This window comes from Heloderma suspectum, chromosome 7 (genome assembly GCF_057233095.1).
Source record: "Heloderma suspectum isolate Gila_16-S chromosome 7, 16-S_ref, whole genome shotgun sequence".
Lineage (NCBI taxonomy): Eukaryota > Metazoa > Chordata > Lepidosauria > Squamata > Helodermatidae > Heloderma > Heloderma suspectum.
In genome coordinates this window covers 52843337-52856129 of record NC_139464.1, presented here as the reverse complement: position 1 = coordinate 52856129, position 12793 = coordinate 52843337, and the positions used below count along the sequence as shown (strand labels likewise).

General features: G+C 41.6%; 1 protein-coding gene across 1 annotated transcript in view; it reads left to right on the top strand.

Annotated features, from left to right (window-relative positions):
- Window positions 1–12793, top strand: part of CFAP54 (cilia and flagella associated protein 54) — a 202841-nt gene that overhangs the window by 51365 nt on the left and 138683 nt on the right. The window contains exons 23-27 of the mRNA XM_084810218.1: window positions 922–1107; window positions 6956–7098; window positions 7887–8034; window positions 9538–9693; window positions 11837–11959. Coding sequence (XP_084666344.1) covers window positions 922–1107; window positions 6956–7098; window positions 7887–8034; window positions 9538–9693; window positions 11837–11959 — 756 coding nt within the window. The remainder of the gene's footprint in view (window positions 1–921; window positions 1108–6955; window positions 7099–7886; window positions 8035–9537; window positions 9694–11836; window positions 11960–12793) is intronic.

The following is a 12793-nucleotide window of genomic DNA, read 5'->3' as shown; positions in this document are numbered from 1 at the left end:
AGGATTGAAGGTGATATTCCTTATACTTCATGAAAGATGGCAAGCATGTCTCAGCTTAGTAGTACAAGCTGATGACTACATCTTTATAAATGAAGGCAATTACTATGGTACCAGGACAGCTATAGAATAAAGGAATTGTGACCTTGAAGTTGATAGATCTAGACTAAGATATTTCAATCAGTGCTAACCTGACAGGACTCAACCATTAAAGGGTAATGACAAAAGAGCTGCAAATAATGTTCCTGATTTTTAAGCTGTTTGTAGTATATCAAGGATTAATGGGAGGAAGCTGATATCATATAGGGATTATGATGTGATGGAGCTAAGACTTAGTGATATATGAAGATAAAATGGTTTCTGCAAAGTGAACAATAAAATGTACCTGTATGTATAATTATAAAGACTTGTGAGGACTGGAGTGTTACATCTCAATGCTGCTAACATGGGTCATTATCCAGATCTAGATGCTAACTGTATAGCAGGCACTGCAAGCCCAAAGGAATGTTCTCAGTCTGTATCAAATTAAATTATAACATTTGACTTAATGGTGAGAATAACTATAGAGAACCATTTTAAAAAATGGGAAGAGGAATACTTTTTATAAGGATGTTTGCTTACTTCTGCTGCAGGTTTAGAAGACTTGAGAGTGACAGTGAGGAAATTGGCAGTTGTCCTGTAGAGAAGCAAACCAAGTGGAAGCTTTCAGTCAGGAAGCATCCAGGACTTAGTGGTTTTTTTTTTATTCCTGATGATGGCAAATCCACACATTGTCCTGTAGGGGATTTACGACTGGCTTTTTTGGTCCCCCGCCCCAACCATATTGCTAAACAGTTGGTTCCTCCATTATTTATTTTGGTTTCAGTTACTATAATGTTATTTATTTTTAATTTTTGTCGTAACAAAGGAATTCTTTATTACCAGGTACCAGTTGATGAAACATGTGTCTTAGAAGTAAAAGATTTAGAGCCCAACCAAAGGTACATATTTGCAGTTGCAGCATATGACTCAGATGGAAAGCTTATTGGTGATAGCATTGGAGAAACGACTAAGCCAGTTCTTGCCTACCCGCCTCTTTCAGCTGCTACTGTCCGAGCATACCTAATTCAGGTACTGTATTTTATTATTGAACTGTTCTGTATTTAAAAAAAAAAAATTTTCCTTTTGTTTTGAAAGATTGTTATCATCCCACCTCTCTTGTTGGCATTTTGGAAATAGAAACACTATTCGTATTAAATAGCATACAGAACAGAATTCCTTCCTTAGGGCCTTAAAAGAATATTGTGGGACCTGCAGCCACACTTTCCCATTTTCTTGTAATCTGCATAATTCCCCACTAAAAAAATGAAGATAACAGTGGATATGGGATAGCTAAACTTCTTATATTTTATCTTGAGGGCCAGTTGAGAATTACAAAAGTAATGGGGGACAACATTTATTTATGTGCCCCCTATGATCATGGAAGCTGCTGCCAGCCAATAACTGAGATCACACATTAGATCTGTAGTACCTAATGTGGTACTAGAGGGTTCCTAATGTGCTACTAGAGGGTACTATGATTTCCGGGGATCATAGAATCATACAATAGTAGGGTTGGAAGGGCCATTGAGTCCATAAAATCAACGAGTCCAACCCCCTCCCTCAATGCAGGAATCCAAGTCAAAGCATCCATGACAGATGGCTGTCCAGTTTCTTCTTTAATGCCTCCAGTGTGGGAGAGCCCACTACCCTAGGTAATTGGTTCCATTGTAGTATTGCTCTGAGCCCATTATTCCATGTCCTGCACTGTGAGATCATAGAATAGTCATAGAATAGTAGGGTTGGAAGGGGCCTACAAGGCCATCGAGTCCAACCCCCTGCTCAATGCAGGAATCCAAGTCAGAGCATCCCTGACAAATGGCTGTCCAGCCTCGTCTTAAAGGCCTCCAGTGTGGGAGAGCCCACCACCTCCCCAGGTAATTGGTTCCATTGCCGTATTGCTCTGACACTCAGGAAGTTTTTCCTGATGTTCAGCCGGAATCTGGCTTCCTGTAACTTGAGCCCATTATTCCGTGTCCTGCACTCTGGGATGATCAAGAAGAGATCCTGGCCTTCTTCTCTGTGACAACCTTTCAAGTACTTGAAGAGTGCTATCATATCTCCCCTCAGTCTTCTCTTCTCAAGGCTAAACATGCCCAGTTCTTTCAGTCTCTCTTCATAGGGCTTTGTTTCCAGTCCCCTGATCATCTTTGTTGCCCTCCTTTGAACCCTCTCCAGCTTGTCTGCATCCTTCTTAAAGTGTGGTGCCCAGAACTGGACACAGTACTCCAGATGAGGCCTAACCAGTGCTGAGTAGAGGGGAACTAGTACTTCCCGGGATTTGGAAGCGATGCTTCTATTAATGCAGCCCAAAATAGCATTTGCCTTTTTTGCAGCCACATCACATTGTTGGCTCATATTCAGCTTGTGATCGACGACAATTCCAAGATCCTTCTCGCTCGTAGTGTGGTTGAGCCACGTATCCCCCATCTTGTAACTGTGCATTTGGTTTCTTTTTCCTAGGTGCAGAACTTGGCATTTGTCCCTATTAAATGCCATTCTGTTGTTTTCTGCCCAGCACTCCAGTCTATCCAGATCACTTTGAATTTTGTTTCTGTCTTCCAAAGTATTAGCTATCCCTCCCAATTTTGTGTCATCTGCAAATTTGATCAGCATTCCCTGCACCTCCTCCTCCAAGTCATTCATAAAAATGTTGAAGAGCACTGGGCCCAGGACTGAGCCCTGCGGTACTCCACTTGTTACCTCTCCCCAGCTTGAGAAGGTCCCATTGATAAGCACTCTTTGAGTCCGATTCTGTAGCCAACTGTGGATCCACATGATCGTTGTTTCATCTAGCCCACTTCGAGCAAGTTTGCTCATCAGGATATCATGGGGCACTTTGTCGAAAGCTTTGCTGAAGTCGAGGTATATGATGTCTACAGCATTCCCACGGTCTACAAGGGAGGTGACTTGATCAAAAAATGAGATCAGATTTGTCTGGCAGGACTTGTTTTTGACAAATCCATGTTGGCTTCGAGTAATCACGGCATTGTTGTCAAGGTGCTTCCAGATGGATTGCTTTATGATCTGCTCCAGAATTTTCCCTGGGATTGATGTCAGACTGACTGGTCTGTAGTTCCCAGGTTCCTCCTTTTTACCCTTTTTGAAGATAGGGACAACGTTAGCCCTCCTCCAGTCATCTGGCACTTCCCCGGTCCTCCATGATTTCTCAAAGAGAATAGACAGCGGTTCTGAGAGTTCTTCTGCCAGTTCCTTTATGACTCTAGGATGCAGTTCATCTGGCCCTGGAGATTTGAACTCATTCAAAGTAATGAGGTGTTCCTTGACCATATGCCTGTCAATCTCAAGCTGCAATCCTGCCCCTTCAGCCTGTACTTCGCCTTTGCCAGGGGGGTCATAGACCCTCTTTTGGGAGAAGACTGAGCCAAAGTAGGAATTGAGCACCTCTGCCTTTTCTTTGTCATCTGTTATCATTTTGCCATCCTTATTTAATAGCTGAACAACCATTTCTTTCCTCTGCCTTTTACTATGCACGTAGCTGAAGAAAGCCTTTTTGTTGTTTTTAGCATCCCTCGCTAACCTCACCTCGTTCTCCGCTTTAGCCTTCCTGACGCCATCCCTGCAATTCTGTGCTACCTGCCTGTACTCTTCCTTTGTTACTTGGCCTTCTTTCCACTTCCTATATGTGTCCTTTTTTGTTTTCAGGTCATCCCTAAGCTTTTTGTGAAGCCACATTGGCTTCTTCTGTTGTCTTCCACCTTTTCTTCTTGTTGGAATTGTTTGTGATTGTGCCTTGAGAATTTCCTTTTTTAAAAGTTCCCACCCATCTTGGACTCCTTTTCTCGCTAGCATTGTTTGCCATGGGACCTTACTGATCATTGTTCTGAGTTTATTAAAATCAGCTTTCCTAAAATCCAGGGTACGCGTTTGAGTACACTCGGCTTTTGCTTCCCTTAGAACCAAGAACTCAAGTACAACATGGTCGCTTTCCCCCAGAGTTCCTGTAACTGCTACTTTATCCACTAAGTCATCTCTGTTGGTTAGGATCAAGTCAAGGATAGCCGATCCTCTAGTTCCTTCCTCTACTTTCTGTAGGAGGAAGTTATCTGCCACAAAAGTCAGGAATTTCCTGGAGGGGCCATGTTTTGCAGAATTTGTCTCCCAACAAATATCGGGGAAATTGAAGTCCCCCATTACTACTACATCATGCTTCCTTAAAACATTGGCTATTTGCTTTTCAAAAGTTTCATCCTTGGCTTCTCCTTGACTGGGTGGCCGGTAGTAGACTCCGACCACCAGGTTCCTTTTATTCTTTGCTCCATTTATTTCAACCCAGATGCTCTCGATGGGGCTACCAAGCTCCTCCTCCTGTATTTCTGTGCAGAGATATGTATTTTTCACATACAGTGCAACCCCGCCTCCCTTTCTTTTCCTCCTGTTCTTTTTGAACAAGTTATATCCTTCAACTGCTGTATTCCAGTCATGAGAGTCATCCCACCAAGTCTCAGTTATACCTATCAAGTCATAATTTCCCTCCTGTATTAAGAGTTCAAGTTCGTTCTGTTTGTTTCCCATACTCTGGGCATTAGTATATAGACATCGAAGACCATGTGCTTCATAGTCTGGCTTTCTTCCTACATGTGTCTGAAGACTATTATTGGGCGCTATCAGCGCTGTTCTCTCCATTGCAGTGCATGCGCCTACGTCCATTGTTACCCCCAACATTACATCTCCCTTCCCCGTAGGATTCAGTTTAAAGCCCTCCTGATGAAGTTCTTCATGCTGTGGCCAAACACATTCTTCCCAGCCTTTGTGAGGTGCAACCCATCCCTAGCCAACAGCCCATCTTCCAGGAAGTATAGCCCGTGGTCCCAGAATCCAAATCTCTCTCGTCGGCACCACCTTCGTAGCCAGTCATTCACCCGGAGTATTTTTCGTTCCCTTTCTATCCCTCTTCTAACTACTGGAAGGATGGATGAGAAAACTATCTGGGCCCCAAAGTTCTTGAGTTTCCTTCCCAAAGCTTCAAAGTCTGACGTGATCTCTTCGTAGCTCCGCTTGGCGGTATCATTTGTTCCCACATGGATGAGAAGAAAGGGATACCTGTCAGTGGGCTTTATGAGTGCAGGCAACCTTTCAGTCACGTCTCTAATCTGTCCTCCCGGGAGACAACATACCTGGCGAGTCCACGGGTCTTCGCGACATACTTGGGTCTCGATCCCACGCAGCAAGGAGTCTCCCACTACTACCACTCTTCTCTTCTTCTTCTTGTAGGCCTGGGTTTCATCGCCTCTGTTTGACTGACCTTTAGCCTCTTGCTCACTCTCATGGAGGTTCCCCTGTGATTCTTCCTCTGCAGGCTGTCCTCCAGTCTCATCTGCAAGTACCTGGAATCGGTTCCACAGCTCCACCGCTTCCACTGGTGCAGAGTGGCGTCTAGTTCTTCTTCTCCTAACTGTCACCGTTTTCCAAGGAGTATCCTCTACTCCATTTTTCTTCTCCTCAGCATTTCCCACTTCTGCCTCATCTTGCTGTTGCTCTTCAAGCTTCTGGTCTGCCCTTTGCTGCTGTAGTTCCCCCATTCTGTCCAAGAACTCTTCGTGTTCTCTTATTCCCCGGAGGGTTGACAGTCGCCGCTCCAGTCCACTTACTTTTTCTTCCAGCAGCGTGATCAACTTGCACTTGTTGCAGGTGTAGGCCATGTTGTTCTCAGGCAAGAAAACAAACATGGCACACACCTTGCAGGTCACCACCACTGGAGAGTCTTGTCCTTCCATAGCCCCTTTTCCCTTTTTGTGTCTAGCTTTGTGATTGTTCTAGACTAGCCTGTGCTAGATGATTGAGAAGAGATCCTGGCCTTCTGTCTGACAACCTTTCAAGTACTTGAAGAGTGCTATCATATCTCCCCTCATTCTTCTCTTCTCAAGGCTAAACATGCCCAGTTCTTTCAGTCTCTCTCCATAGGGCTTTGTTTCCAGTCCCCTGATCATCTTCGTTGCCCTCCTCTGTACCCTTTCCAGTTTGTCTGCATCCTTCTTAAAGTGTAGTGCCCAGAACTGGACACAGTACTCAAGATGAGGCCTAACCAGTTGAGATGAGTTAGGTGGACAAGAAATGTCATATGTGAATTAGGAATGATAAGCAGTCTTGTACTCACCCTCAAAATGCATTGCAGTCTTTGAGTGTTAATGTTGAATGCTCAGAAACCCTTAAGAGGGATCTCCGAGAGTTTGTCAATACTTGAAGGGCGCAGCACCAACTCGTCTCCACCTGCTACCCCTACCCAATGACTAAAAAGGCCCCTCTAGGGGAAAAGGAGGAGGTAACAGGTAGAGGAGGTCTCCAGCAAAGACTTCCCCAATCAGAAATTGAGGACTCCCCCAATCAGAAATTATGCTCATTGAAGCCTCTACAAGTAGATGAAGAAAAGAAGCATGAGTATGTAGGGAAAGAAGTTTTACACTTCTAGCCTGTCAATCAGACTTGGCAAGTTATTCTTACCTTTATGGGCATAAAATGTGTCCATTTCCAAGCATACTGGAGCCCCTGGTGTCAGTGATTTTATGTCCAATTGCAGTTTGATATATTAGGGTTCACAGTCATCTGGGGTTTGTGACCTCACTTACCCACTGTCAACCCAATCTTCCCTTTTGGTAGTTTCAGCATTCTCATGTACCTCCTTTGAGACCAACAAGACATGTAGAATTTTGTCCTCCTCTGTTGTTGTCTCATGCCACTAGTGAGTCCACCATCTGTTTTGAAGAACATTTTGTTATATGATACATTTGCTTTGGTTTGTGTATAGCCGGAAAAGTAATGATTATTTTTTTTACTAATAAATGTAACAGCTTTAATACTGATTGATGCAACTTGAAATACGCACTGGAGAAGTATTTCAAAAATTGTTCTTTTCTTTTAGTCTGCTTTTCAGATTGAAAACTATACATTATCCAAGAAGGCATTTCAACCACTCTGGGACAATTTTGTCACATTACCTTTCACTCCTGATGCTGATGTAACAGTTGCTTCTGTAAGCAGTACTCTGACTGTACCTAAGAACAGGTAATCAGTAGAGCTGATTTTCAAATTATTAATGGATGGATGTGTGGTTGTTCCTTTAAAATAAATAGACTGTGTAGTATTTATAGTTTGTATGGCAAATGTTTCTAAAAATAATCAAGAAAATTAATTATCAAAATGTTCAGAGTCATAAAATTAGCACATTATTAATTGTAATTTCTTAGTTAGTTATATTTTCATAATGTTCCTGTGCTGGCAAGTAACTATGTAGGTTCAGGTACAAGGGCAATATACCAGCATAATTTCACAGTCTGAAGCATAATAGTGATTCCCATGTTTAGCATCAGTGACCCAGTTCACATGATCAAAACAAGCCACTGTGGCTTGCTTTGAGCTGCACTGTGTGCAGGTGTGTGCCAGGTATGATTTGCATAATCACTGCCTGCCTGCAGCTTATTGTGTCATCCAAACATGGGCAGTATAGCTTGTAGGAGGGTTAAACAACCCTCAAATAACCCATGGGCTGTTGTAGGGTTATTTGAGGGTTGTTTAATACTCCAGCAAGCCATGCTGCCCAGGTTTGGATGATACAATAAGCCACGGTCAGACAGTGACTATGCAAATCATGCCTGCAAATCATGCCTGCAAATCATGCCTTTTCGATGGCACTGAACGCTTGAGTGCCATCAAAAAGGTTTACCAGCCACCAGAGAACTAGCAATGTCTTTCAGTCTGAGGTGTTACAATTAGTTTCTATGTTCCTACTCTTCATTAGTGTGTTACATTGATACATATATTTATATTGTTTTTTTTTTTTGCATATTTTGTAGATTAATTCCTGAAGCTGTCTCTCTGGCATCTCCAAACCTCTTATACCTGTTCATTAGGAGCATTTTTATTATCAGTGACATCAGTGTGAATGAAGGAGCTCTCTTCTGTGATTCTGTTTGTCTCAATGAACTTAAATACAGTAGACAAGTATGTGTGGTGTAACAATGTATTTTGGATTGATCTTATTCTTTTTGCTCTTCACATTTTTATCACTAACATGCTTTCCTATAAAAAATTTATAATTGAGCTGAGTTGCCTTATCTGTAAGATGGATGTTTTGTTGTTGCTGAAAAGGTAACTTGATAAGAAAAACAGCATTTTCAAGGCTGTTTTATGGGGAGCAGGAAGGAATCAAAAGTAAAGCTACCAATATCATAATACCTTTATACAAATCTTTATACAAATCCTGGAATACTGTACACAATTCTGGTCGGTGTACCTCAAAAATCAATTGTAGCGCTATAAAAGGTGCAGAAAAGGGCAGCCAGAATTATCAAGGGGCTAGAGCAACTCTCTTATGAAGAAAGATTACAATGTTTGGGGCTTTTTAGCTTAGAAAAAGGGTGAGTAATTGGAGGACATGATAGAGGTGTATAAAATTATGCATAGTTTAGCGAAAATAGATACAGAGAAGTTACACTCCCTCTCATAATTCTAGAACCTGGAATCATCCAATGAAGCTGAATGATGGCAGATTCAGGAAAAATAAAAAGAAGTACTTCACACAGTGCATAGTTAAATGATAGAATTTGCAATGACAAGATTTAGTGATAGATGCCAACTTAAAAGAGGAATTGAGGATAAGGCTGTCAATGATACATAGCTTGTGGGCTATATATTACCTTCACTGTCAGAGACAGTATGAACGATACCCATAGGTGTCTGGTTGGCCACTGTGCAAACAGAATGCTGGCTTAAATAGTCCTTTTGACTGCTCCAGCACCACTCTTCTTAGGTTTTTGAGCACAAACAAAAGCAGAGTACTTGAGTAGTTTGAGTTTGGGCTTAACAGAAATTAATACACTAAATGCCTCAGTTGCTTTTCTCTACCCCTTTCTAACTCTGCTTCTCTTTCATGCCACCTGACCAAATAATTTCCTAATCCTGTTCTGGTTGAGTTATTGGACCTGTAGAGAAACTAGTACATTGATCTGGGTTGCCCTGCTTACTCATGTCCATTATCTAAGGCAGAGTAGTAAGGAATGGATGGGTACAAAATGTGAGGCTTCTTGGCAAATTATAAAAGATCTTAAGAAACATACCATATTCTATCCCCTCCTGTAGCACAAGCAATATTGTGGATCCTGTATTTAGATGATCTGTCTATGAATAAGGGTTGTAGGTTCAGACGCTAAGCTAATGTTGTTGCATTTCTACCCATTAGGTGGCAGATGTGGTATTCACATTTTCCAGATTGCACTTTTGGTGCGCTGTCAACTCCTCTTTATTAAGCAGGCGTGACAAACATTTGTCTTTTAAAATTACAGCATGGTAAAATGTAGCTTTTTGAGATTTAATGAAGGTTGTTACATTTATAGTAGACTAATTAAAAACAGTATTTTCACTATTTCTAATAATGGAATTAAATTCCTTTTCTTATTCCTGTGATGTGATATAAATGTATAGATTAAAATATACCTTCTTTTTCAGGTTGCTAGAATAGCTGAATGTGGTCGAATGCTAGTGGCAATAGAACTCAGTAACTGGTTAAATGATGTACATTATGCCCTACAGTCAGTTGTCCATTGTTATGGCCTTATAGCTCCCCTGATCTATCACAAGATTCCTTCATGGCCTGTCATTCAGGTAAGAGTACTACTTAAAATATAAGGCCGTATAATGTTCAGCAGAATTTAATGGCAAAATGCAGTTAATAGACAGTAAAATACTTGGAAAGCTGGCAGCGTGTTATTTCAGATTATTAACAATTATTAGAAACGAAGATGGTTGAAAAATCCAGACCCAGATAAACAAAACTCACTCAGAACAGTGATTTTTTTCTTAAAATTAAGCAAGAGATGAAAATAGGCAAAGGTGTAGGAATTCAGCATAATTTACACCAGGGTGGGCAGCCCTTTGGGGTTGGAGGCCACATTGTCCCACACAGAAACCTTTGGGGCTGGTGGTAGGTTGGGCTAGAACATATACTCACACTGACCCAGTTCACATGATCAGCAGTGCCTACTATGGCTTAAATAAGCCACGGTGGGTTGTAGTGTGTGCCTGTCACTATTGTGAATATTCAAGCTGTGGCAGGTGGTCACCGCAGCTTATTGTGACATGCAAACCTGGGCAGGGTGACTTGTTGTTGTGGGTAACAAGCCACCCAGAACCCACATTCTTTCATTTACCCATTCATACATCTCTCTCTCTCTCTCTCTCACACACACACACACACACACACACACACACACGATTGCTGGGCAGGAGGAAGTTAAAACCTCTCTCCCCACTCCTGCCAGTGATCCTGATCAAGATGTCAATATTAAGATGTTATCCTGAGTTTTATTTAAAAGCACCACATGAAGTGTCTAACCCTACTGTGTATAAACCTTATAGTAGTAAACAGCTTTCTGAGCCGAGTATGTGTCAACTATGAACAGAAAAACAATTTATATTTTCCTGGACTGAAAAACTTAACGATAATTTAATAGACCTGTATATCCTTGAGCAATTTTCTTCTGCTATATCTATGCCTAGAACTGTTTCCCAGCATATCTTAAATTTATGCCTTTTTGTACAGAGAGCCAAAAGTCCTTTCGATTCCTCACTGACTCCCAGTCTGCTAAATTTCTTATTGAATAAGAGGAACCCGATTTATCCAAAAGAAAATTCCTTATTTGTAAATATTGACACCAAGGAGGGTTCCAACCAGCACTGTTTCTCTAATCTGTCAGCCTGGAGATACTTTGATAAATGTTTATGACCATATAGAGCCAGAGAATGGGAGATAAAGATTTGATGAGGTGAGAACCAGTGTGGTGTAAAAGTTGGAGTGTTGGACTGGGACTTGGGAGATCCAAGTTGTAGTCCCCACTTGGCCATGAAACTCACTGAATGACTTTGGGCCAATCACTGACTCAGCCTAACCTGCCTCACAGGGTTGTTATGAGGACAAAAAAGGAGAGATGGACCATGTAAGCTGCCTTGCGTTCCTTGCAAGAGGAAAAAGGTGAAATATAAATGTAATAGTTATAATGCTACTACTACTGCTACTACTATTAGTTTTATTGGACGTAGTTGAGAATGCAAGATTTCAAGTTACATAGCGCACAAAATCGGGCAGAAGGGAAAGATGGCTAATTGACATCTATATAGACAATATATAGTTACTTAGGGTGCAATCCTATGCATGTTTAGACAGAAAAAAGGTTGTACAACTCCCAGCATGCCCCTGCTGGGAGTTGTATGATTTTTTTTTTGTCTAAACATACATTGGATTGCACCCTTACTTGAGACACTTGGGGCACAATCCTATCTAGATAGGCGGCTGCCTATCCAAAGCAAGGCAGGGGAAGCACAGGGAGATCATTCCCTCCGTGCTCCTCCTGCCCTGCTTTTTCTCCTAGGCAGCTGATTTTGGAGGCAGCGTGGACGTGGAGGGAGGTTGGTTTTCTGGAAGCCAACCTTGGAGTGTGGGCTCCGAGGTTGGTTCCCGGAAAACAGCATATCCTATGGCCGTCTAGCTGCTGTCTAGCAGCCATAGGATTGCTCCCTTCAAGGAATTAGCCACTAATTGCAGTAGTATATCTTTCTGGCTTGGAAACAAATAGCATGAGATAATGAATTATAATAGTACAGATTAGATAATGCTGAAAGTTTGTTGCTAGAAAACTGCAATTTTTAAAAATTTTACATTCAGATTCAAAATTTTATGTTTAAATGTAGTTTTACTCATTATGCAATATTCTGTAGCTATGATGCTAAATGTCTATCCCTGTATTTTCAGATCAATATTAAGTGTCTCAGTGTTCTACAAGAAATCCCAAATATTACATTGCAAAGAAGATCAACAGCATGCTATGAGAGTATACAGCACATGATAGCCTGTTCTTGTTTTTTCACCGCAAAGGTATTTATAGTTATGTAAATGGTTAACTAGAAGAGGCTGGGGGTTTTCTAAAGGAAAAGGAGGGGCTGAGGCTTTGTGGTGCGGTTGCACAGTGTAATTTCGGCTTCAGAGGAAAAAAGGGGAGTGGTCATAATAGGATCTGGAAAAAGACAGAAAAAGAAAAAGAAAGAGGCAGAGAAATATTACCAATCCTTCCTATGTTCTGTCTGGATACTGCAGAAGAGGGGGTACTGATCATGATGCCAAGAAGAAGAAGAAGGGAATGAGAGGCATAGAAATGGAGAACAAGAGTCTTGTGGGGGAAAGTCCCCCAAGAAAAAAGGGTTTGGAGACTCCAAGGGAAAATAACACAGATAAATTCTGGAATGGAAGGGCAGCATGGAGGGGAACACTTAACTTGCAGTGGGCTAGTCTTAGATGGACAATATACAGATAAACACAAAAGAAATCACTTTGCAAAAAGAGATGTCAAGCTGTACGAAGTAGTGCAAATTACTTCTGGAAGGAGGTGAAATCTCATGTTTCTGTTGGCCAGTTCATAGGTAGTATAGTGAGGCCATTTAGATTAGAACTGGATGGAGATTTGGGCACTTCATGATCTCTGGAAGTCCCACAATAGATGAATAGCTGGTGGTGGCTAGTTTGTTCTCCATGATACTTAGGGAGTTTTAGTGGAAAAATTACAGTGATTTGCCCTTGGCTATGTTCAGACGAAATGTAACCTTTCAAACTAAGGCACTCATGAGGGGACACCTAGGATGGTTGTGGGGTTTTACTGTCTCGCAACAAACTGTATATTAGCCTCTCAGTTTTCATGCTGACAACTCTTTCCAC